Source organism: Ylistrum balloti, unplaced genomic scaffold, assembly GCF_031769215.1.
Source record: "Ylistrum balloti isolate Yb309-2 unplaced genomic scaffold, AGI_CSIRO_Ybal_v1 Utg370008, whole genome shotgun sequence".
In the NCBI taxonomy this organism is placed as follows: domain Eukaryota; kingdom Metazoa; phylum Mollusca; class Bivalvia; order Pectinida; family Pectinidae; genus Ylistrum; species Ylistrum balloti.
Window position 1 is genome coordinate 1,260,798 of NW_026782082.1, and position 26,842 is coordinate 1,287,639.

At 37.7% G+C, this 26,842-nt stretch overlaps 2 protein-coding genes across 2 annotated transcripts in view; one reads left to right on the forward strand and one right to left on the reverse strand.

The window, feature by feature from the left end:
* The first annotated feature begins 77 nt into the window (after window positions 1–77).
* On the forward strand, window positions 78–15,635 carry LOC132548309 (very-long-chain (3R)-3-hydroxyacyl-CoA dehydratase 2-like). Its single transcript, XM_060212164.1, has 7 exons — window positions 78–181; window positions 3,326–3,443; window positions 3,676–3,783; window positions 4,208–4,329; window positions 13,513–13,552; window positions 14,589–14,727; window positions 14,975–15,635. Exons 1-7 carry the CDS (start codon window positions 78–80, stop codon window positions 15,049–15,051), a joined length of 708 nt encoding a protein of 235 aa, XP_060068147.1. The 3' UTR covers window positions 15,052–15,635.
* A 5,604-nt stretch (window positions 15,636–21,239) lies between these two features.
* LOC132548300 (transmembrane 9 superfamily member 1-like) overlaps window positions 21,240–26,842 on the reverse strand; it is a 32,322-nt gene continuing 26,719 nt past the window's right edge. Inside the window, exons 11-15 of the mRNA XM_060212156.1 lie at window positions 25,304–25,396; window positions 24,218–24,328; window positions 22,799–22,961; window positions 22,312–22,503; window positions 21,240–21,774 (exon numbers count right to left, since the gene is read on the reverse strand). Of these exons, the coding sequence (XP_060068139.1) occupies window positions 21,573–21,774; window positions 22,312–22,503; window positions 22,799–22,961; window positions 24,218–24,328; window positions 25,304–25,396 (761 nt within the window). The 3' untranslated portion in view covers window positions 21,240–21,572. The remainder of the gene's footprint in view (window positions 21,775–22,311; window positions 22,504–22,798; window positions 22,962–24,217; window positions 24,329–25,303; window positions 25,397–26,842) is intronic.

Here is a 26,842-nt window from a genome sequence, read left to right on the forward strand (position 1 = left end):
TATATAAAAAAATAGCTTCCGGAAATGATTTACCGGCATTCGCCTTCGGATTTACAATCTTCATTATCAGAGGGAACATGGCGTCCACCGGCAAGTCGAAGTCCTCCCCGCAAGCGTCAGAGCAAGATGATAGTTTATCGAAGATTTACTTGGTGGCTTATAATGTTACTCAGATATTGGGGTTTGTTAATTTATTTCTAAAGCTATATAGGGGTCACGGCTCAGTGCCACTATGATGATACAGAATTATCGTGACTGACCAAATTCACCAGTATAGTAACCTTTTACTTGTCATCCTCAAGGATGACTTTTGGTAACATGCAGGCCCGTTCCTGGTATGAGAGGCCATGGTGCTATGTTAAAAAAATCTTCTTCTGCACCAAGTCGCTCTAAATCAACTGAAATGACCATATATCTTTTTATGTCTTCGATGGACCCCACTGTAAATAAGCTTACCAACTGGTTGATCAGTTTGTGGGTTACTAGTTAACTAGGTAAATGAGCACGTGCTGATTGAGTCTGTAACACATCTTTAATCAGCTATAGTTGTGATATTCAAATTACATCATGATATTTTTCACCACTAGATTAGTGTAAAAAAAGTAGAACTATAGTCAACCAAATTTTGTCCACACTTTTTGTTCGTGAATCATATGAAATGATGTTTTTTTCTGAATTCTATATGTAACTGTAATCATTTTAGCAAAGAGTTAGTATCGTCTTGACATCCGTTCCGGTCTGTTTCGTATTTCAGACATTTTTTCAAACAGCATCACTTGAACCATTGACCTGCTTGACCTCACATCCAAATAATTTTGGTTGCTGTGTCATGTTATGTTTCCACAAAGAATGAAAATTTGTTATTGAAATCTTTCACTATAAGATTTGTTAGTGTATTTGTTTTGGCGAATTGGTGTAATTTTTCCTACCACACATTTTTACATGTCAAACATCCCCCCAAATATGATGAAATAATCCATCAATACATCCATGGATGTCAATTTTTGTTGCCATCTGTCACGTAAATAAGAATCAACCATGAATAACTGGCCACACCTTCAATGCAAATTTTTGGATTCAAAAGTCCTAAAACGTTCATCTTATATTTGGAAAAATGATAATTTTTGAAATAACACTTCAATGACTCATTTCTGATTTGAATTAACTAGCATGTTACAGGCGGAGAGGGGAAAATCAACTGTATTTAATAGTTTTGATTATAAAAAAGAAGTGACCAAGCAGTTAAACCTTTCATCTAGCCTATTAGAAAAAGTGTACACATAAACATGGACATCCACAACATTCATATCATGAATTTATTTTGAATTTATTCTCATCAAAATGTCGCTCCCATTTAAATGATGATTTTTTGTAAAACAACGTACATGCATATTTCTGGGTCACTGTAAGGTAACTTAAACATCTCAATAAATATGTAATGTCATCAGAATAGAAAGTGGAGCCACATGTCCAAAACACATGTCGGTCGTTTCAGGTGGGCAGATATGATGTCAGATCTGTGGATATTTTCTAGAAAAATTCTGATCCTTCATCAATCAGTTTTTAAATGAATCTTATAGTATGAATACATTTGAATTCATTTATGTATTTGTTTGTTGGCAATTTGTTGACATAGCATATCTGGCAAAAAATGATTCTTTAGGGGTCCAAAAATAATGCACCAAGCATACCATATTGACCCCGTGAACAAAGTCTGTGATGTATTCGTTATTTTACTGCTGTATTTTGTTATATGTTGTATGCCTTTTTCCTGAATTAATGAAATCAACCTGTACAAGACATACTGATGTTTTCGTGAAAAGGAACCACTGATCCATAAATAATTTGTGACTTTGGAAACAGTATACTAAGATTGTGGAATCCAACGTTCCACATAAACAGACCAAATCTCAAGCAACCAACCCTTGAATAAACACCACTGTACATTGCCTTGCCCAGAGGAAAAACAGAGCCTTCTAAATGACCACATGGCATTAAACAGTACAAAGCACTGAAGTCTATTAGGTAGAAAAGCATCTATAAGTGATGAGATGATGTTAGATAAAATTTACTATTTAATTGATTAACCTCAGCTGATGTGATAATTGATTGTAAATTTTCATAATCAATTCATCAGTACGTTAGTATTTTTTGTATTTCAGAAAAAACAAAATTCAGATGATATGTAATAGTGATGCAAATTGCCAATGATATTCATTCTTATGCAAAGTCTAGGTAAATTATGTATTTTAGATTAAATTTACAAAAAAAAAGAAAATATTGCTTTAATGAAAATGCAATAACTTTAAATGAACATTGAACACATAGTCAGCCCATTATGTAATCAATTAATTACATCCGAAAGTCTATCCAACTGTCACCGGGGTGTGGTTGGGTATATATATATAAATACAAATCACTCTGATTTCAAATTTGTTCGATGATTTATTTCTGAAGGGAAAAAAAAACTTGAAAAGACAAGACAAACATTTAGACTCCAAGCCTCTTTCGAAACAAACACTCACCAATCACGAACGCGCCGGATACAATCAACTTCCACAGCATTGTCAACTTACCAGGCTTCACTGGCCCCGCACCATACGAAGTGATACGTATAGTATATGTGTATGATATATGATCTTGCTGGACCGCTCGCGCTGACGTCCAGCAGTAGAGTGCCAGGACAGAGAGAGACAGATAGAAAGAAAACCAAAGGAAGTGACGTAAACAGGTGTGGAGAACGCAATTAGCATGCAGTACAAATGCAGGTGTTAGAAGTGCTGAGTTGCGTTCACGTTGAAGTCCATTTCACGTCGGACTAGTTCGGCCACATACCACACATTCTACTGGACAATACATGAGACGTAAACAACATGTCACGTGTACATATACTTAGTAACGTCACATGCACATTCACAAAACAGTAACAAGGACATTTACAATATGATACCTGAGTATGCATCTATGCTACATTGTTATTAAAATACCACATATGGACACATGGGTTACACAACTATAAGCAATAATTGATTATTGATTTTAACTGATTTCCCATCACTAGTTTTCTGAAGCCACCAAAAAATTGTTGGTTCTTAATCAAAAGTAAAGTAAAACCAGTGGAATTTTTCCATTGTACATGAAATGGACAGGTCAGTCTGGTTATGATCTTGAGCAGACACTATTCCCACTATACCTTCTGCAATGTACATTAGAGAAGGGTGAATTTCAGAAATGCATTGAACAAATAGCTGTGTGTTCATTCAATAAATTGTATATATTGTACGAAGGATATGTGTATCATTGCTTTTTTACTTGCTTTGATTAGATGGAGCGCTATAATGCTGGCCATATGTAATCACTGGGTGACGAACCAAAGTGTGACAGGTGTTTACCAGGATGTGGCACCACTACTCAACATCTTCCAGACAGCAGCTATTCTAGAGGTCTCTTATGTTTAAATAACACATAATTCCATGGTTTTTACGGAAGTATTCATGAAAATTTAATTACATCATTTTGATAAACTTAAAAATGTATTGTAATTAAATGGAAAATAACACAACATGTCATCTGTAAGTTTTTCTGAGTTCACTGTGAAAAAATAACTTTAGAAAATTGCAATAAAAGTGCTCTGTGACTAAAATCTATAATCTATAGCTAGTGTATATTTTGCAGATATTTCACTGTGCTTTCGGGCTTGTGCGTTCAAATGTAGTACTGACAGCATTCCAGGTGTTTTCACGAGTGTTTCTTACCTGGGGCGTGGCCTATAGTGTTCCACAGGTAAGAATTATCTAAGTGTTTTGTAACTTTTACAAGTTTTTATGTTTGGATATCAGTTGTCAGGATGATTAAATGAGCTTACTTACATTTTTCACAGTGAAATAACAGGTTTTACGATTAAAATAGAAGTTTTAATAAAATATCTATATCCTGGTGTGCAATGCAGATTTAAGGAACAACAACTGTGGTTGTGATATTGCTATCAAATGGAAGGAAAAACTTCACTATAATGTATTATTACTGATCTATCTGAATTCTATCATGTTTCTTGTACATCAATGTTTTACCCCACTCAATGAAATGTGACCGTAATTCTTTAAGAAATAAAGAATATCTAAGATATTAAGAATATTATTTGTTTATCTAAAAAGAATAGATGGTGGATGAATAATTTGGTTCTTATTTAAATTTGGGTATTTTTCAGGTACAGACAACTGTTGGTGTGTTCATGTTTATCTTTGCATGGACAATTACAGAAATTGTACGATATTCTTTCTATTTTTCTGGACTAGTAGGGATGATTCCATACGCTCTTCAGTGGTGCAGGTAAATATGTTGATACGTAGTTTCATATGCGAAATGACAATGGGTGGTATTAAGGTATACCTTGTGCTGTCTATCCATCAGTGACCATTTCCTTGTAGTGGTTACTTACCTTTATATACATATGGATTTTGATAAAACTTGCTACAAATATTACATATACCTATGTGGTTTGAACATAGTATTACAAAATTTTGCCATTATTTTTAACAGAGTTATGCCCCTTTTATTGGCAAAAATTGCCCATTTTATGTAAATAAATGGGGCATAGCATTGTGTAGAAAAGGCAAGAACAGTTTAATGCTGTGTTCAATTCCTGTAAATTTGTTGTTCAAGTGACATCCTCCCCCACACACACATTTTAAGAGTTATGCCCCTTTGATTGTTTTCATAAGGTTAATCTTGTTGGCAGATTTCCTCTTTCAACTGATTTATTTAAAAAGTGGTGGGCTTAATTGCTAAAACATGAAATCTTGCTTTCCTGAACTGCAGTTTGATTTGACTGTATTAGGTAGAGCTTTCCTTTAGATTCACGATAACTGTCACTGTAAGTCATTGTTTCCCTACAGTGTCACTGTAAGCCACTGTTTGCCTACAGTGTCACTGTAAGCCACTGTTTGCCTACAGTGTCACTGTAAGCCACTGTTTCCCTACAGTGTCACTGTAAGTCACTGTTTCCCTAGAGTGTCACTGTAAGTCACTGTTTGCCTACAGTGTCACTGTAAGTCACTGTTTCCCTACAGTGTCACTGTAAGTCACTGTTTCCCTACAGTGTCACTGTAAGCCACTGTTTCCCTACAGTGTCACTGTAAGTCACTGTTTCCCTACAGTGTCACTGTAAGTCACTGTTTCCCTACAGTGTCACTGTAAGTCACTGTTTCCCTACAGTGTCACTGTAAGTCACTGTTTCCCTACAGTGTCACTGTAAGTCACTGTTTCCCTACAGTGTCACTGTAAGCCACTGTTTGCCTACAGTGTCACTGTAAGTCACTGTTTCCCTACAGTGTCACTGTAAGTCACTGTTTCCCTACAGTGTCACTGTAAGTCACTGTTTCCCTACAGTGTCACTGTAAGTCACTGTTTCCCTACAGTGTCACTGTAAGTCACTGTTTCCCTACACTGTCACTGTAAGTCACTGTTTCCCTACAGTGTCACTGTAAGTCACTGTTTCCCTACACTGTCACTGTAAGTCACTGTTTCCCTACAGTGTCACTGTAAGTCACTGTTTCCCTACAGTGTCACGGTAAGCCACATTGTCCCTACAGTGTCACTGTAAGTCACTGTTTCCCTACACTGTCACTGTAAGTCACTGTTTCCCTACACTGTCACTGTAAGTCACTGTTTCCCTACAGTGTCACTGTAAGTCACTGTTTCCCTACACTGTCACTGTAAGTCACTGTTTCCCTACAGTGTCACTGTAAGTCACTGTTTCCCTACAGTGTCACGGTAAGCCACATTGTCCCTACAGTGTCACTGTAAGTCACTGTTTCCCTACAGTGTCACGGTAAGCCACATTGTCCCTACAGTGTCACTGTAAGTCACTGTTTCCCTACAGTGTCACTGTAAGTCACTGTTTCCCTACAGTGTCACTGTAAGTCACTGTTTCCCTACAGTGTCACTGTAAGTCACTGTTTCCCTACACTGTCACTGTAAGTCACTGTTTCCCTACAGTGTCACTGTAAGTCACTGTTTCCCTACAGTGTCACTGTAAGCCACTGTTTCCCTACAGTGTCACTGTAAGCCACTGTTTCCATACAGTGTCACTGTAAGTCACTGTTTCCCTACAGTGTCACTGTAAGTCACTGTTTCCCTACAGTGTCACTGTAAGTCACTGTTTGCCTACAGTGTCACTGTAAGTCACTGTTTGCCTACAGTGTCACTGTAAGTCACTGTTTGCCTACAGTGTCACTGTAAGTCACTGTTTCCCTACAGTGTCACTGTAAGTCACTGTTTCCCTACAGTGTCACTGTAAGTCACTGTTTCCCTACAGTGTCACTGTAAGTCACTGTTTCCCTACAGTGTCACTGTAAGTCACTGTTTCCCTACAGTGTCACTGTAAGTCACTGTTTCCCTACAGTGTCACTGTAAGTCACTGTTTCCCTACAGTGTCACTGTAAGTCACTGTTTCCCTACAGTGTCACTGTAAGTCACTGTTTCCCTACAGTGTCACTGTAAGTTTCCCCACTGTTTCACCCTACAGTGTCACTGTAAGTCACTGTTTCCCTACAGTGTCACTGTAAGTCACTGTTTCCCTACAGTGTCACTGTAAGTCACTGTTTCCCTACAGTGTCACTGTAAGTCACTGTTTCCCTACAGTGTCACTGTAAGTCACTGTTTCCCTACAGTGTCACTGTAAGTCACTGTTTCCCTACAGTGTCACTGTAAGTCACTGTTTCCCTACAGTGTCACTGTAAGTCACTGTTTCCCTACAGTGTCACTGTAAGCCACTGTTTCCCTACAGTGTCACTGTAAGTCACTGTTTCCCTACAGTGTCACTGTAAGTCACTGTTTCCCTACAGTGTCACTGTAAGCCACTGTTTCCCTACAGTGTCACTGTAAGCCACTGTTTCCCTACAGTGTCACTGTAAGTCACTGTTTCCCTACAGTGTCACTGTAAGTCACTGTTTCCCTACAGTGTCACTGTAAGTCACTGTTTCCCTACAGTCACTGTGTTTCCCTACAGTGTCACTGTAAGCCACTGTTTCCCTACAGTGTCACTGTAAGTCACTGTTTCCCTACAGTGTCACTGTAAGTCACTGTTTCCCTACAGTGTCACTGTAAGTCACTGTTTCCCTACAGTGTCACTGTAAGTCACTGTTTCCCTACAGTGTCACTGTAAGTCACTGTTTCCCTACAGTGTCACTGTAAGTCACTGTTTCCCTACAGTGTCACTGTAAGTCACTGTTTCCCTACAGTGTCACTGTAAGTCACTGTTTCCCTACAGTGTCACTGTAAGCCACTGTTTCCCTACAGTGTCACTGTAAGTCACTGTTTCCCTACAGTGTCACTGTAAGTCACTGTTTCCCTACAGTGTCACTGTAAGTCACTGTTTCCCTACAGTGTCACTGTAAGTCACTGTTTCCCTACAGTGTCACTGTAAGTCACTGTTTCCCTACAGTGTCACTGTAAGTCACTGTTTCCCTACAGTGTCACTGTAAGTCACTGTTTCCCTACAGTGTCACTGTAAGTCACTGTTTCCCTACAGTGTCACTGTAAGTCACTGTTTCCCTACAGTGTCACTGTAAGTCACTGTTTCCCTACAGTGTCACTGTAAGTCACTGTTTCCCTACAGTGTCACTGTAAGTCACTGTTTCCCTACAGTGTCACTGTAAGTCACTGTTTCCCTACAGTGTCACTGTAAGTCACTGTTTCCCTACAGTGTCACTGTAAGTCACTGTTTCCCTACAGTGTCACTGTAAGTCACTGTTTCCCTACAGTGTCACTGTGTACTGTTTCCCACTGTTCACCCTACAGTGTCACTGTAAGTCACTGTTTCCCTACAGTGTCACTGTAAGTCACTGTTTCCCTACAGTGTCACTGTAAGTCACTGTTTCCCTACAGTGTCACTGTAAGTCACTGTACAGTGTCACTGTAAGTCACTGTTTCCCTACAGTGTCACTGTAAGTCACTGTTTGCCTACAGTGTCACTGTAAGTCACTGTTTGCCTACAGTGTCACTGTAAGTCACTGTTTCCCTACAGTGTCACTGTAAGTCACTGTTTCCCTACAGTGTCACTGTAAGTCACTGTTTCCCTACAGTGTCACTGTAAGTCACTGTTTCCCTACAGTGTCACTGTAAGTCACTGTTTCCCTACAGTGTCACTGTAAGTCACTGTTTCCCTACAGTGTCACTGTAAGTCACTGTTTCCCTACATTGTCACTGTAAGTCACTGTTTCCCTACAGTGTCACTGTAAGCCACTGTTTCCCTACAGTGTCACTGTAAGTCACTGTTTCCCTACAGTGTCACTGTAAGTCACTGTTTCCCTACAGTGTCACTGTAAGTCACTGTTTCCCTACAGTGTCACTGTAAGTCACTGTTTCCCTACAGTGTCACTGTAAGTCACTGTTTCCCTCAGTGTCCTCCAGTGTCACTGTAAGTCACTGTTTCCCTACAGTGTCACTGTAAGTCACTGTTTCCCTACAAGTCACTGTTTCCCTACAGTGTCACTGTAAGTCACTGTTTCCCTACAGTGTCACTGTAAGTCACTGTTTCCCTACAGTGTCACTGTAAGTCACTGTTTCCCTACAGTGTCACTGTAAGTCACTGTTTCCCTACAGTGTCACTGTAAGTCACTGTTTCCCTACAGTGTCACTGTAAGCCACTGTTTCCCTACAGTGTCACTGTAAGTCACTGTTTCCCTACAGTGTCACTGTAAGTCACTGTTTCCCTACAGTGTCACTGTAAGTCACTGTTTCCCTACAGTGTCACTGTAAGTCACTGTTTCCCTACAGTGTCACTGTAAGTCACTGTTTCCCTACAGTGTCACTGTTTCACTGTTTCCCTACAGTGTCACTGTAAGTCACTGTTTGCCTACAGTGTCACTGTAAGTCACTGTTTGCCTACAGTGTCACTGTAAGTCACTGTTTGCCTACAGTGTCACTGTAAGTCACTGTTTCCCTACAGTGTCACTGTAAGTCACTGTTTCCCTACAGTGTCACTGTAAGTCACTGTTTCCCTACAGTGTCACTGTAAGTCACTGTTTCCCTACAGTGTCACTGTAAGTCACTGTTTCCCTACAGTGTCACTGTAAGTCACTGTTTCCCTACAGTGTCACTGTAAGTCACTGTTTCCCTACAGTGTCACTGTAAGTCACTGTTTGCCTACAGTGTCACTGTAAGTCACTGTTTCCCTACAGTGTCACTGTAAGTCACTGTTTCCCTACAGTGTCACTGTAAGTCACTGTTTCCCTACAGTGTCACTGTAAGTCACTGTTTCCCTACAGTGTCACTGTAAGTCACTGTTTCCCTACAGTGTCACTGTAAGTCACTGTTTCCCTACAGTGTCACTGTAAGTCACTGTTTCCCTACAGTGTCACTGTAAGTCACTGTTTCCCTACAGTGTCACTGTAAGTCACTGTTTCCCTACAGTGTCACTGTAAGTCACTGTTTCCCTACAGTGTCACTGTAAGTCACTGTTTCCCTACAGTGTCACTGTAAGTCACTGTTTCCCTACAGTGTCACTGTAAGTCACTGTTTCCCTACAGTGTCACTGTAAGTCACTGTTTCCCTACAGTGTCACTGTAAGTCACTGTTTCCCTACAGTGTCACTGTAAGTCACTGTTTCCCTACAGTGTCACTGTAAGTCACTGTTTCCCTACAGTGTCACTGTAAGTCACTGTTTCCCTACAGTGTCACTGTAAGTCACTGTTTCCCTACAGTGTCACTGTAAGTCACTGTTTCCCTACAGTGTCACTGTAAGTCACTGTTTCCCTACAGTGTCACTGTAAGTCACTGTTTCCCTACAGTGTCACTGTAAGTCACTGTTTCCCTACAGTGTCACTGTAAGTCACTGTTTCCCTACAGTGTCACTGTAAGTCACTGTTTCCCTACACTGTCACTGTAAGTCACTGTTTCCCTACAGTGTCACTGTAAGTCACTGTTTCCCTACAGTGTCACTGTAAGTCACTGTTTCCCTACAGTGTCACTGTAAGTCACTGTTTCCCTACAGTGTCACTGTAAGTCACTGTTTCCCTACAGTGTCACTGTAAGACACTGTGTGCCAACAGTGTCACTGTAAGTCACTGTTTCCCTACAGTGTCACTGTAAGTCACTGTTTCCCTAACAGTGTCACTGTAAGTCACTGTTTCCCTACAGTGTCACTGTAAGTCACTGTTTCCCTACAGTGTCACTGTAAGTCACTGTTTCCCTACAGTGTCACTGTAAGTCACTGTTTCCCTACAGTGTCACTGTAAGTCACTGTTTCCCTACAGTGTCACTGTAAGTCACTGTTTCCCTACAGTGTCACTGTAAGTCACTGTTTCCCTACAGTGTCACTGTAAGTCACTGTTTCCCTACAGTGTCACTGTAAGTCACTGTTTCCCTACAGTGTCACTGTAAGTCACTGTTTCCCTACAGTGTCACTGTAAGTCACTGTTTCCCTACAGTGTCACTGTAAGTCACTGTTTCCCTACAGTGTCACTGTAAGTCACTGTTTCCCTACAGTGTCACTGTAAGTCACTGTTTCCCTACAGTGTCACTGTAAGTCACTGTTTCCCTACAGTGTCACTGTAAGTCACTGTTTCCCTACAGTGTCACTGTAAGTCACTGTTTCCCTACAGTGTCACTGTAAGTCACTGTTTCCCTACAGTGTCACTGTAAGTCACTGTTTCCCTACAGTGTCACTGTAAGTCACTGTTTCCCTACAGTGTCACTGTAAGTCACTGTTTCCCTACAGTGTCACTGTAAGTCACTGTTTCCCTACAGTGTCACTGTAAGTCACTGTTTCCCTACAGTGTCACTGTAAGTCACTGTTTCCCTACAGTGTCACTGTAAGCCACTGTTTCCCTACAGTGTCACTGTAAGCCACTGTTTCCCTACAGTGTCACTGTAAGTCACTGTTTCCCTACAGTGTCACTGTAAGTCACTGTTTCCCTACAGTGTCACTGTAAGTCACTGTTTCCCTACAGTGTCACTGTAAGTCACTGTTTCCCTACAGTGTCACTGTAAGTCACTGTTTCCCTACAGTGTCACTGTAAGTCACTGTTTGCCTACAGTGTCACTGTAAGTCACTGTTTCCCTACAGTGTCACTGTAAGTCACTGTTTCCCTACAGTGTCACTGTAAGTCACTGTTTGCCTACAGTGTCACTGTAAGTCACTGTTTGCCTACAGTGTCACTGTAAGTCACTGTTTCCCTACAGTGTCACTGTAAGTCACTGTTTCCCTACAGTGTCACTGTAAGTCACTGTTTGCCTACAGTGTCACTGTAAGTCACTGTTTGCCTACAGTGTCACTGTAAGTCACTGTTTCCCTACAGTGTCACTGTAAGTCACTGTTTCCCTACAGTGTCACTGTAAGTCACTGTTTCCCTACAGTGTCACTGTAAGTCACTGTTTGCCTACAGTGTCACTGTAAGTCACTGTTTCCCTACAGTGTCACTGTAAGTCACTGTTTCCCTACAGTGTCACTGTAAGTCACTGTTTCCCTACAGTGTCACTGTAAGTCACTGTTTCCCTACAGTGTCACTGTAAGTCACTGTTTCCCTACAGTGTCACTGTAAGTCACTGTTTCCCTACAGTGTCACTGTAAGTCACTGTTTCCCTACAGTGTCACTGTAAGTCACTGTTTGCCTACAGTGTCACTGTAAGTCACTGTTTCCCTACAGTGTCACTGTAAGTCACTGTTTCCCTACAGTGTCACTGTAAGTCACTGTTTCCCTACAGTGTCACTGTAAGTCACTGTTTCCCTACAGTGTCACTGTAAGTCACTGTTTCCCTACAGTGTCACTGTAAGTCACTGTTTCCCTACAGTGTCACTGTAAGTCACTGTTTGCCTACAGTGTCACTGTAAGTCACTGTTTGCCTACAGTGTCACTGTAAGTCACTGTTTCCCTACAGTGTCACTGTAAGTCACTGTTTCCCTACAGTGTCACTGTAAGTCACTGTTTCCCTACAGTGTCACTGTAAGTCACTGTTTCCCTACAGTGTCACTGTAAGTCACTGTTTGCCTACAGTGTCACTGTAAGTCACTGTTTCCCTACAGTGTCACTGTAAGTCACTGTTTCCCTACAGTGTCACTGTAAGTCACTGTTTGCCTACAGTGTCACTGTAAGTCACTGTTTCCCTACAGTGTCACTGTAAGTCACTGTTTCCCTACAGTGTCACTGTAAGACACTGTTTCCCTACAGTGTCACTGTAAGTCACTGTTTCCCTACAGTGTCACTGTAAGTCACTGTTTCCCTACAGTGTCACTGTAAGTCACTGTTTCCCTACAGTGTCACTGTAAGCCACTGTTTCCCTACAGTGTCACTGTAAGTCACTGTTTCCCTACAGTGTCACTGTAAGTCACTGTTTCCCTACAGTGTCACTGTAAGCCACTGTTTTCCTACAGTGTCACTGTAAGTCACTGTTTCCCTACATTGTCACTGTAAGTCACTGTTTCCCTACAGTGTCACTGTAAGTCACTGTTTCCCTACAGTGTCACTGTAAGCCGCTGTTTCCCTACAGTGTCACTGTAAGTCACTGTTTCCCTACAGTGTCACTGTAAGCCACTGTTTGCCTACAGTGTCACTGTAAGCCACTGTTTCCCTACATTGTCACTGTAAGTCACTGTTTCCCTACAGTGTCACTGTAAGTCACTGTTTCCCTACAGTGTCACTGTAAGTCACTGTTTCCCTACAGTGTCACTGTAAGTCACTGTTTGCCTACAGTGTCACTGTAAGTCACTGTTTCCCTACAGTGTCACTGTAAGCCACTGTTTCCCTACAGTGTCACTGTAAGTCACTGTTTGCCTACAGTGTCACTGTAAGTCACTGTTTGCCTACAGTGTCACTGTAAGTCACTGTTTCCCTACAGTGTCACTGTAAGTCACTGTTTCCCTACAGTGTCACTGTAAGTCACTGTTTGCCTACAGTGTCACTGTAAGTCACTGTTTCCCTACAGTGTCACTGTAAGTCACTGTTTCCCTACAGTGTCACTGTAAGTCACTGTTTCCCTAGAGTGTCACTGTAAGTAACTGTTTGCCTACAGTGTCACTGTAAGTCACTGTTTCCCTACAGTGTCACTGTAAGCCACTGTTTCCCTACAGTGTCACTGTAAGCCACTGTTTCCCTACAGTGTCACTGTAAGCCACTGTTTCCCTACAGTGTCACTGTAAGCCACTGTTTGCCTACAGTGTCACTGTAAGTCACTGTTTCCCTACAGTGTCACTGTAAGTCACTGTTTGCCTACAGTGTCACTGTAAGTCACTGTTTGCCTACAGTGTCACTGTAAGTCACTGTTTCCCTACAGTGTCACTGTAAGTCACTGTTTGCCTACAGTGTCACTGTAAGTCACTGTTTCCCTACAGTGTCACTGTAAGTCACTGTTTCCCTACAGTGTCACTGTAAGTCACTGTTTCCCTACAGTGTCACTGTAAGTCACTGTTTCCCTACAGTGTCACTGTAAGCCACTGTTTGCCTACAGTGTCACTGTAAGTCACTGTTTCCCTACAGTGTCACTGTAAGCCACTGTTTGCCTTCTGTGTTACAGGTATACATTTTTCCTGGTACTCTACCCATTTGGTGTGACGGTAAGTGTTGACTGTTTTTATAAAGGTTTTTTTATAGTAATCAACTTTATAATTAATTTGAAGTCTTTTACTTGACTTTACAGTTACAATTGATATATACTGTTAGAAATAATAATTTTCCATTGACCAATACAAATACTGATGTCTTTGATAGGTAGAATCCTTTAGACCCTTGTAATTTTGAAGTTTGGTCAATTTATCATGAATTTCATCAAATCCTTAATATTCAACTGTAAGTTAGTGACTAAATTTCATTACATTGTCACAGTCCTTTTACCTGATAAGTAGATTGACAAAGATTTGACTACTAATTTCTCTAAAATGGTTTAAAGTATGTATTATATTTCAATAAAAGGTTGAAAGTCCTCAGTAACCCAATATTTTATAATAATCACAAATGTTTAAAATTTTAAAGTTGCAGTAAATGAATATAAACTTTGTACCGAGTGAGCTAAAAAAATTGTATAAAATTCAAAATTGTTAGCAGCAAATAAAATATTTTGAGAATAGCACTTAATATTGATGTAAAGTTGATTTGAAAAAAGTCTAAAGTTATCTTGTGCACTGTGATCGCAGTAGATATGAAGATTTCAAAATTTTAGTAAAAAGTTAATTTTTTGTAATACATGTATCTTAATGCTGGAAAATCAGTTATCTGTGTGAGGCTCGATTTTTGTGGATTTAAAAAAAAAACTGCTGTTTCGTGGACATCTAATTTCATGGAAAAAATGCATCTCAATGAATCAGGTTGTGCTAATTTTAACAGTTCATGGACGTATGAATTCATTGATCTAAGAGAACCCATGAAATCAACGAACATTAATCCCCCACAAAAATTATTTTTATAACAGTATATATGACTTTTGAATTTGACAAAATGTTTTATAGTTGTGAATTTTCACCGCTTTGAAATAAAGAAAAAGAGATTATCATAGGACACATTTAACAATTCACAAGAAATAGTATATTTGCTACATTTAACTGCATAAATACAAAAAAGAAGACAACATTTTAATGACTGAAGATTTTATTTCAGGGAGAATTACTCACCATCTATGCCAGTCTACCTTATGTGAAGGAGAGAGGCCTATATTCTGTAGCGCTCCCTAACAGCTTCAACATGTCCTTTAGTTACTACTACTTTCTCATATGTACCATGTTTGTTTACATTCCAAGTAAGTATCTGCCCCTCCTCCTCCTCCTCCTCCTCCTCCTCCTCATCATCATCATCATCATCATTTTACTGTCTGTTTTCTATAATATTATATTGAAAATATGAACAACAGTTTAATTAAAGAATTTTATTTGTTGTAATGAACAAGTTTATTTAATTCATAAAATTCCTGTCATTTCTGTAAAAAGTTTAAAAACTACCATATATTATTGCAAGGAACAATGAATTTGTTTTGTTGCCTGTTTCAGTATTTCCACAACTTTTCATGCATATGATTGCACAACGTAAAAAGGTCATTGGTGGAGCAGGTAAAAAGAAAGAATGATAACCCTTCCATTAATGGAAAAAAAAAACCAACAAAAAAAAAACCCGGTCCTTTAACTAGATGTTGTATTAGGACAAGGATTTTCATGGACTGGGAAACAATCCATAATTTTGTTGTTGTAAGCACAAAAAGTTGTTATGACAAGTTTTTTTGATAATTATAATTTTGTAGTTTATGTTAAGGTGTGTGTTGCCATAGTTTAATATCCTTTCTGTAATGTTATTCAGTGTAATGTCCACACCTGTGTAATTGCCCATGTGTGTAATGTCCACACCTGTGTAATTGCCCACAGGTATGTAATGTCCACACCAGTGTAATTGCCCACCAGTGTGTAATACCCTCACATAGGTGAAGATGTAACTGTAGATTTCTTGCTTATAAGCAACTTGAATCTTCATTTGAATGGCTAATACTTAAGGTTTGTCACACTAATGATATTTTAATCAATGGAAATTGAGCCACAACGATTCATTGCATGATTTCATTACAATCAGTTTAATTATTAACCGTTTTGATTTTGATAATTATTTTTTTTGCATTTGCTCATTACTATTTTGTACCCAACTTTTTTTAGACATGCATAACAGAACATTTATTATCAAATATGTTAAGAATTTTGTCATGTTTGATATAAAATATGTTCATTTATTTAATGAAATCAAAGTAAATCAAAGTGTGATTGGTCTTTGTTGTTTCTGTTGAGATCTCTGGAGACTGCAGCTTTATGCTGTTTTTGTCATGTGATTGTTGATCACATGTTCAGGTCCCTAGGAGTTCTTGAACTAATTACCGCACGACTCAGCAGTCTACACCATCACAGGTTGTCTGAACAAATCTACTGCAGGTTGTCACAAAGTTCCATTGCAGGCTGTCTGAAAGTTCTATTTTAGTTAACATTAATAAACTTCAAAGCCCATCATCATCAGATGGAGGTCTATTCAAATCACAGTCATCTGTCCGTTCATCAAGTACCGGATGGATCTTGCTCAAATTTCCACAAATTTCATACAGGTTCCCAATGATCCCTATTTGTGGCCATTTGATTTCGGGACTGATCAGAAAAACAAAATAGCTGAAAGGTAGCCACATGGATTTCACCATGTAAAGTTTAGTATGGCTATTCCTTGAGAATTGTTAGATGGGTCTTTCTCAAATTTCATGTGTAGGTTCCCCAGGGTTCCTAGTTGTACTATTTTGGGACTAATAAGGAAAACAAAATGGCTTCCAGGTGACCATCTTGGATTTGGCAGTTAAAGATTATTATTATTGCTATTGCTGCAAAGGAATGTTTAATTTCTGATCATTTAGAGCTAAAACAGAGAAGAGAAAAGAAGAAAAAGAAAAGAGAAAAAAAAATAATATGATTCTCTTAAGTTGGAGTATTGTTCAAACCAAATTCCAGTAGCACCAAAAATTGTTTGAAATTTATTTGTTCTTAAAAGATCAATCTTTTCACTTTTCTCCTATTTCCTCTGGGTTGGCTCTTAATTACAATGATTTATATGTAGTTTTTTCTTGAGAAATAGTGATAATAGTCTTTAGCTGTCAAGTCAAAGGTAGCCATCTGTAAGCCATTGTGTTTTGCCAGTCTCAAAATTAGAAGGAAACAATTAGGGATCAAAGGCAAACCTAGGTGTTAAATTTGAGAAAGATCCATCCTGTTATTCTAAATACAGATAACATTGTGTAATTCAAAATGGCCACCCAAATGTCTTTTCAAACTAGGAATCATGGGGCAACCTACAAAAATGAAATTTGAAAATGATCCATCCAGAACTTTAGAAATAGCGATATCAAGAATTGAAGGGGGATTGAAACATCCCACTTTCTGATGATGATGAGCTTTAAAAATCAAATCAGTGTGACCAAGAGTGCCTGACCATCCTTCTGTCTGGCTTTCCAATGTGTCTTCCACACCATTTTACAACAAACTACGATTACGTTATATGTACCCATCATTAATGTCATGGTTATGTCTATCTGTATATAAACAAGCCAACACAAGTTTAAGAAATCGCCCAATATATTATTCTGTTTTAATTACATTTACATACATTTTATTTGTGTTCAGTACCAACACGTATTCATTAACGTACAAGTAATTACAAATATCAACTTTTCATACACTTGTTTCATACGGTTCAAAGCTGAGACAATTGACAGATGTGTCATATTTCACTCAAACTATATGCAACCCATGTATCATTTTCTTTCTTCAAAAATTGATTTTATGGGTTCTTTGTAAGTACAAATTTATTTACCAAGAAAAGCAAAAAGGGTTTTTCATTTTTTCTCCTCTTACAATAGTTCTTGACTTGTCAATGGAATATTTTCAAAAAGAAAATCTACATGTGTAATGATAATGATAAGACCCCAGTGCATATGTTTTAGTATAAGGTAATATCAGCAATTCCTTCCTGGTAACACCGGTAAAGAGATAAGCATCTCGTGAACCTATATAAGTCATCAAGATAACACACAGATAAATTATTGCAGCTTTACATTGCCAACTACCTCTTTCATAGCCTCAACTCTCCTAGGTCTCCAAGTACAATCCTCTTTCACATCCTGAATTGTTCCAGATCCAGTTTCAGTACAATCTCCTTTCATATCCTAGACTGTCCCAGGTCTGGGACCAAGTACAATAACTTCATTAACAGCCACACTCATCCTACATCCTGGTAACAAAATCAGCGTTATATATATGTTCCCACTATAGCCTAGGGCGATGTCAAACATTAATGTCATTATGTACAATATATCTAATGAACATCCTAGGTGTCTATACTACAATATACATGAATTCTTCTGAAAGACCACTGCATTAAGAAAAGCAAACAAGTTGTATGTACACCATTTGTACTAGAATTCATTCAACATATCACTAACACACACATATGCTCTAAATCAACATTCAACCACTGGTCAAAATATAGTATACTGGTCAATTTGCTTTCAGCAGTTTAAACCAGAAAATTTCTGTAAGACATGCCCTCAATTACATGCATATAAGTATCATTGTTTGATGAATTGGCAGAAGTTGTCAATCTGACCTTTGACCCTTTAACCTTAACCGATGGTCACCTTAATCTGGTGGGGTGTTGAACATGATGTTTGATAATAAAATATGAACTAATTATGTTGTTCAGTTTCCAAAATATGGTACAGAGAACAATGATTTACAGAACAGATATCAGAAAAGGATATCACCCCATAAAAAAGCTGGGGCATAAAATATTCACCAATTTAGGCAGCTTTATTCAAATTCACTATTAACAGATCAGCATGAAGAAAGAAAACAAATTCCTAGGACAAATGGCACAATCCTAATTCTATTGTTCCAATCATAATTGTCAACACAAGTCATTAGTGGAGTTTGAAACATTGTAAATAAATCACATTAAACAAGTGGTCACAAGACACATCTAGTAATATCACAAGTTTTGTACAGTGATAAGAGTCGAGACATACCAAGATGTTGTCACAAATAATCCATGTAAGTTATCTATCGAGCAATAAGCCAAAGTCTGGTGATAAGCCCACTCATCGCTGTCATCACTGTAAAATTATGAACTAACACTAAATCATAGTCTTGCAATAAGCCCGCCAATGTCTAATGCAGTATCTAAAATAATTACCAAATAGTATACCAATGTCTTGTTATAGGTCTGTCTCCTTACTTTAAGTTGAAAGTGTGATGTAGTAGCCCATTGGGCTATCAGCTGGATGTTCAAATGTCTTGACTACGGTAGGACACTCTATGCCACTTAAATGTCTTGACTATGGTAGGCCTTTCTATGCCACTTAAATGTCTTAACTACGGTAGGCCACACTATGCCACTCAAATGTCTTAACTATGGTAGGCCACTGTTTGCCACTCAAATGTCTTAACTATGGTAGGCCACTGTTTGCCACTCAAATGTCTTAACTACGGTAGGCCACTGTTTGCCACTGAACTGTCTTAACTATGGTAGGCCACTGTATGCCACTTATATGTCTTAACTACGGTAGGCCACTGTATGCCACTCAAATGTCTTAACTACCGTAGGATACCATACTCCACAAAAATATCTGAACAGAAACTTCATCCAATCGGATAATAATCATGAAAATATGATAAAACATAACAAGCTTGAATAATCATACTTAAACACCATCAAATATACAGTCGGAAATTTAAAATTTCCGTATGAAAATTAATGCATTTCCCTAATTTAATCCTTTCATTAAAAGTTACTTTGTGTTGAAGTATAGTTGTAAATCTTTGATATAACACACAGTGATGTGTGGTTTTTTCTATGGCAAAACATTATGCATAAACAATAACAATGCACAAATATGAATCAACCATGCACGTCAATTTCTTTGTTTACAATATACCATTGGAATCCCTCAAAATTTTACATATATATAGATACATCCTCTACACTCCAAGGGTTACAATCACTGTCGCTTTCCTGGCAAAATTGAAGCCACAGGTGAAGTAATTTAATTAATCTAGTGTTGGTTTTGGGAGGAAAAAAAAAGACCAATCAAAGACCATTATGCTCATTTGGAGATTAAAATGAAACAACACCAAACTTCAAAGCCAATATGCATCATTATGTGACCTTGAGATTTGTTTGATGTTCATCAAATCATCAAACTAGTTTTCTCTTGGAAACATGGAAACTCCAATTCTGCAATGAAATGTTCCAGGGATGCAGAAAGTAAGTGAAACCCCTGAAGTATCGAGGTCGATACAGATACAAACCCCAAATCTTATGTTTCTAATTAAAAAAGTAAAAGTGGAAAAATATGGAATTTGGACAAGTGATATGAGCCTGCATATACACAATCACACAGTCGTTACATAGGTAAGTACACTCCAAATAATCGTTACGTAACTTGTGTGTGATGTCACAATGTCATTGTTTATATTTGTTACAGAATAAACTAAACACCCAACTGATGAAGATTACTGCCAAAGGTTAGACTTACTTAAAAGGTTAAATACTATGGATCCTGATATATGTCAGTAAACGTGTAAATCATACAGCAACAAAACATGGATTCAAACCCAGAACCATGAAACTCTAGACGCTTCTTACAGCCTACCAACTACTATAAAAAATACTGTGTAATTTGCGCATTTGTGGAATTTTGAGCCGATACATTTCAAGGGTGAAACAGCTAACAAAACAACCACAGTTTTCTCCATGTTTCAAGCACATCACAAATTTCTGCCAAAAAACAAAGTGGATATTTCAATCAAAAAGAAAAAAATGTCACAAATTAGTCTCATCAAACTTCACCAATGTGGTGTAACTTAGTCCAAGTCTGCTATGTTTCTCTTTCCATAAGTGTCTCTACCACCAAGACAAACGAGAATATATTGTACGATATTTAGTTTGATAACAAAATCGGGAAAAGGTAATCTGAATGGGCACACAAGGATCAGGACACATGATCTCGGGGACACATGATCTCAGACACACATGATGGGTATATTCACTTATGACGAAGCAACCTTCTGATCAAATGAATAAACAACAATATTGAACATTGTTAACGAGGAAAAAAAAATTAGTGTGACCTAGAAGACCTCTTTAATGAATACCTGTAATGATGTTAAGGTGCTTAATACGTTAAAAAAATTTGTTTCAAATTCACTACACAATTATCACAACAAAATAAATACACAACTTTTAGTTTTTTCAATACAAGAAATTAGTGAAGGAAAAATAAAGTTCACTTTTACAGCCAAAAAAGACTGTTACCCCTAGTTAAAAGCCATCTTTCTCAAAGTTAAAGAAAAACAAAAAATTTATCTATCACAATTTTTGTTTTTTTCCCCCCTTTTTTTCTCTAATTTTTGTCACCAAATAAGCTTTATTCTGATATACAATATTTCAGTATATCAAAACAAATCAAAAAATCGTCTATAATTATGCTTTTTGAAAACCCTGTAACAAAAGATGCAATTCTTTAAAACTTTTCAATCAACACTAGGATGTGTTTTCCAATACCAAGTTGTGAGAATGCAAAATTGTCAACAGGTTCATTAGACAAGTCTGTATTTAGTAAATGCAGAAAAAATGTTTTCAAACTGTTGGAATTATACAAACAATTCAAATGGCAAGCCATTACTGAATAATTAATAACAAACATCAATATGAATATTTCATTGTCTAGAAAAAAATCCACCAATGATTTTTATCTAAAATAAACAAAACTTGGACCAAGACTTAATAGTCAATATATTAAAATGGCAAATGTCTGAATTTTCAAATATTTCAGGATGGAAAGAATTCTCCTTTTGAACCATGAAATACCAATAAGAGCAAGTCATTATCTAACCCAAGAGTGAAAAAGAAAGAATTAATATAAAAAAATTAAAAATAAAAGAAAAAGCAACATCAATCAACAATGTGTTGGATTCATTTTAACAGAAAAGATGTTGAAAAATTCAGAATATTCAGAGAAGCTGAATTTGCAAAACAATATTATAACAACTGCATCTTTCAGATGTTTGTGTTTTTTCAGTCCATCTTCAGATTTACATAAATATATCTCACAAAATTAAGAGAAGCAAAAAATGACACAGTTCCGAGCATGAGGAAGAAGACGTAGCAGCTGAGGGCTGTGTAGCCAAAGAACTCCAGAGTTTGCAAGGCACCAGACATGTTTGACCGTTTGAAGTAGTAAAACGTTGCATACAGAAACACGAAGATACCTGTTGATCTGCAATGACATGAAAAACATCAAATAATTAAATTACATCGTACGGTGAAAATATCAAATACATGTACTTATTGGTATTATTAGTATCTGTCATTCAAGTCAGAAGTTTCGGAAAGTTTAACATGGTTCCGAAATTACAGGAAGGCTTTAAAAGCTGGTAATATTTATTTGTAACTTAAAATGCGAGATATGATCCATCAAACTTTAATAGAAGATTACTATCATAACCCATATTGGAAATTTTGAATACATTTCCCATCAAATCTGGGAAATGTGTGCTACTTTGACAGCTGTATAAACTATTCTTCAGGCTCCTTGGCCAGGAGTAGGGGGTGTTGCCCTATAATCACGATCTTCCTTGAATACTTCTAGAAGCACTATATCAAGAGTTCAACAGTTTTCGAGAAAATGATAAAATCATACAGACGGGGATTGCCAAAGAAATGGTAATTGTACCACTCTGAGATTTTTACCAGGAGCCCTGTATCTCAACACCACCTAAAATGTTCTTTAATAGCTAAATTGACAATCACTTACCCAGCACTGAAGATGGAGCGCCACCACCACCTGTAATCCTCAGCAGACAGCTGGAAGTAGGTGAGAGCAACAGAAATACAGGCTGTCACACTCAGCAGGATGCCGTACACTATGAATAAGATTCCGTACAAGGTGTATTGCTCCCGGCCCCACAGCGTAGCAAAGATATAGTACAGCTCCACAGAGATAGCACTGTAACAGCAATGTTATAACACAATGTCAACTCAGAATGATACAAATAATTTCTTTTCATACCTTTATAATAAACCTGTCTGAAACAGATAAGTTCTTTTGATATAAAAGGTTCTTAAAATATTTGATTATTTAGCAATTATTTGATCTCATTACCTGACAGTAAAATTCGTTACAGATAATCTTATCAATCAGAAGATTTTTTATTGAACAACCTTTGCAAAGAATTTTTCACTTCTAACAAATTCAAGGGATTGACCCGAAACATTGTGACCATCTTGTTAAATGCACTTACCTAAAGGGCAAGAATCCACCCACAAGACAATGGGCAAAAGATGATCTATACCATGGCACTGGTGGGATTTCTCGTGATATGTTCTTTGTTCTGCAAGGGGCATCAAATCCATTGGCCCAATTTTTACCAAATATGCCTCCTAATACAGTGAGTGGGTAGCCGACTATAACAGAGACAGAATTATCTTTAAGTCGAATCTCCTGAAAAAATTCCTTTTTAGTAATATATACCTTATTTTTAAATGTGTTGTTAATTTTTTCTTTACTTTTTTGTTTCTTCTGGGCTCTCTTTCAATTAGACTGCAGCCTTAATTTCAATCATTTTTGGCCTTAGGATTCAACATTTTTGGATTGTAACCCCAAAGTCAGATAATATTTTTGTTTTGTAATTACATGTTTAATGTTAAATTTTCATGCAGTTTCATATTTCATTACAGGTCATATAAAGGTCATATAAAGTAATATGTTACCCTGCACTTATCAGACTCCCTGAAGTGCCATGGGGTTTCAGTTATACTACAAATCTGTAGAAGAGTAGTTTATTTTGTGTAAAATGAATACAAATTTCAATCTATTCTTTATGTTTGTGTTTATACATTTAACAGGTAACCTCTGGCACTAAAACTATGTATAAAACATGCTTATTCTTGTACTTGAGACAGAGAATTCTCTTACCCTGGACAGGTAAAATCCACACGCTTTTTCTCAGTGTGAGATTTATAGTCTCTTTCACTTCCTTTAGGGTGAGATAGGGGGATCTAAACCCAAAACTGAAGATTATAAAGTTGTCCAACGCGATTCTTGCTTCACGTTTCATAGTTAAATCATCTTCCCCCGATCTCACCTTAAATGAGGTGATTTATCATTTTTCTCTTACCACGTTTTCCTTGTCCGAATACAAGTCGAAGCGTATTGTGTGTAAACAAAAGTATGTGGATGGCGTATGAATAGAGACAAGGTCAGCACCTTAGGCATTTCACACATTGTGATTTAATCTTACACAAAATATAATTCTAATGAACATACAAATAAGACCTCAATTAAAATTATACTCTTGATATTTTAATAATAAGATCTTAATATTGTGGATTAAGATGAGTGTCAATCTTTGTGGATTTTCAGTTATGTGGATCACAAAAGATTTCAGTAGCAGACGAACTAGCGTATGTGTGTGAATTCATATAAGTAGTTCCACTTCCAGGTCACGTCAGTGACGTCATTTGAGTAGTTTTCAAAATGTGCAAAGGCCATATGTAGCTTGTCTCAACCCTAGTGAGAGACAGGGAAATCTCACACAGGGAAAAAATCAGGATTTACTTGTCCTGAGTAAGAGAAGTCTTTGTCTAACAAGAATGTCGCAGAAGTTTGGGCGGGAAGATGGTTAAACAAATCAACTGGTTTGTAAAACCTTAATACTTACCAAATAACCATAAACACATAAGTAAGACAATGGTTGTCCATGGTAACGCCTGGGTTGTACCATAGCCCCAGGCTACTGAGTTCACCACTGCCCACACCAAGAAGAAGGGTGCTGTAAAAAAAAAAATAAAAACACCATGGATGTCATTAACAGAGAAATTTTACAGATTGTCATATATTAATCATGATTTTGTTGCAATCTCAAATCAACCTCACTTATTTTGTTGTTTTGTTTTGTTATACCTTCGCCTTTGAAATGAATTATATTACAACTTTCTTTATTTCAAAATAAATAGTTCTGTTGAATTATATACCTTAATAATGTAAGTGTTTAGTTGAAAGATTAACGTCAGGAATGAAATTTTTTTCTTGTGCAATAGTTCACATTTATCTTACTGTATTTATCCAACAATAAGACCAGGAAATCAAAGAATTCAAATCCTTCTATAAATCTGGAGATGGGCTTATTACAGGACTATGGAACATAACCCTTGTTTTTATCATAGTAACAGCAATAGATATGGGTGGGCTTATTACCAAACACCAGCTTTATGTCATGTAATAATGGGTAGATTTATACAATATTTGTCTGACTGTATTGATGCGATGTCTGCCTATAAAGGATAATAATATTCCTACCGCTGAAGTATTAATTTTTTGTTATAAAGATCAATTAAAACATTCTCCTACAAAGATATCATATCATTGATACCATAAAAGATAAGTGGTCATGTGACTATGATCTAACCTATAACAGCATTTCTCTAATAATACCATAAATAAACCTGATGTTGCCTTGTGTGTACAATTACATATATATATATACAAGTGTGGCAGAATAATACTACCTTGGTACTATATTTTTAAACAGTGTGAAATCAAGTGAATGAATGTGGTATTTTCTTCCATATTTGTGAAATACATCAGGTAAATTAGAAATTATTTTGGCTACAACACATTTTTGACTGCTAACTCACAAGATATGACCAAATTATACTTATAAATGGTGAAATCAAATAAGTGACTAATATTCCTGGTAGATATAGGATTTTCATGCCCTAAACGATCAAAGGATATTCAACATTACCTGCAAATAAACAAGAAGTTAGATTGATGTTCCACACCCAGTTATCTCCCCCTAGCTTTCTGTACATGTTGGCTGCTACATAACCAGCAATACCTGAAAAAAAGAAAAAAAGATTTGGGTAATTCAAAATACCTGAATACACTAGTTAATATAACCTTGTTAGTTTTAATATGAAGTGTTAGTTTGCCTTTTTTTGCCTTGATGATATACATGAGGCCCAAGGACCTTAACGGTCACCTGAGTCACAATGGTTCTTGTAACATGTCACAGACATGATTTTGTTTAAAAGAGTGATATAATACAAATGTAAGCCTTATCACCAGATTTGAATTAAAAGAAATTTCACTCAAGATTTGCATTTTTCTATATAAAATCTTTAATCCAGGTACAGTAAAACATCTTTGAAATTTCACTCAATTTGATCCACTTTTGGCCCCGCCCACCAGTCCTTGGGGGTCAGTCAAGGTGCATCTCATCAAACAGTCAGTTTATACTGATAAAGAATGAATTCTAACCAAGTTTGAACAATTTCTGAAAGAAAATAAACAACTTATGCCCAAAAATATAATTTTCCTCTGTATAATATAGTCACTTGTACCCCCTCCCCTGGGGGAAATTTGGAACCCTAGTGTCATGAAATTTACAATTTTTGTAAAGCATCTGAAGACCTTTCCACCCATGAAAAGTACCTCAAATTGAAATTTTAATCAATTTGACCCTTTTTGGCCCTGACCGTCAGGCCCCTGGGGGTTGGAGACCATAAAGTTAAATTTTGGTGTGTCTTAAGCCATGGAAGGATTTTTGTAAAGTTCATTGAAATCAGTTCAGGAGTTTTCCAGAAGGAATTGAAAATGTTGAAAGTTTATGACACACAGCAAAAGAGGATTGCAATAGGCCACCCTGAGACTTTTTCTCAGGTGACCTGGAAATGAAGTTATTGAACATATTTGTTTACATCAATGATAAGCAAAATCCAATCAAATTCACTGATTTTCAAATCAGTGACAGTAGAACAAACTAATGTCATGTTTTTCATACAGGTACTCCCACACTAGTACTCCCCAACAGGTACTCCCCTACTGGTACTCCCCCACAGGTACTCCCCCACAGGTACTCCCCCACTAGCACTCCCCAACAGGTACTCTCCCACTGGTACTCCCCCACAGGTACTCCCCAACAGGTACTCCCCAACTAGTACTCCCTAACAGGTACTCCTCCACAGGTACTCCCCCACTAGTACTCCCCAACAGGTACTCCCCCACTAGTACTCCCCAACAGGTACTCCTCCACAGGTACTCCCCCACTAGTACTCCCCAACAGGTACTCCTCCACTAGTACTCCCCAACAGGTACTCCTCCACAGGTACTCCCCCACTAGTACTCCCCAACAGGTACTCCTCCACTAGTACTCCCCAACAGGTACTACTCCACAGGTACTCCCCCACTAGTACTCCCCAACAGGTACTTCCCCACTAGTACACCCCAACAGGTAATCCCCCACTAGTACTCCCCAACAGGTACTCCCCCACTAGTACTCCCC

Bases quoted from the DNA above. Each gene is read 5' to 3' on its own strand.
- LOC132548309 (XM_060212164.1), top strand. From the start codon at position 78: ATGGCGTCCACCGGCAAGTCGAAGTCCTCCCCGCAAGCGTCAGAGCAA. The intron at 3,784-4,207 runs GTAAGAATTATC...GGTATTTTTCAG, and splicing joins TGGCCTATAGTGTTCCACAG to GTACAGACAACTGTTGGTGT. The intron at 13,553-14,588 runs GTAAGTGTTGAC...ATTTTATTTCAG, and splicing joins TCTACCCATTTGGTGTGACG to GGAGAATTACTCACCATCTA.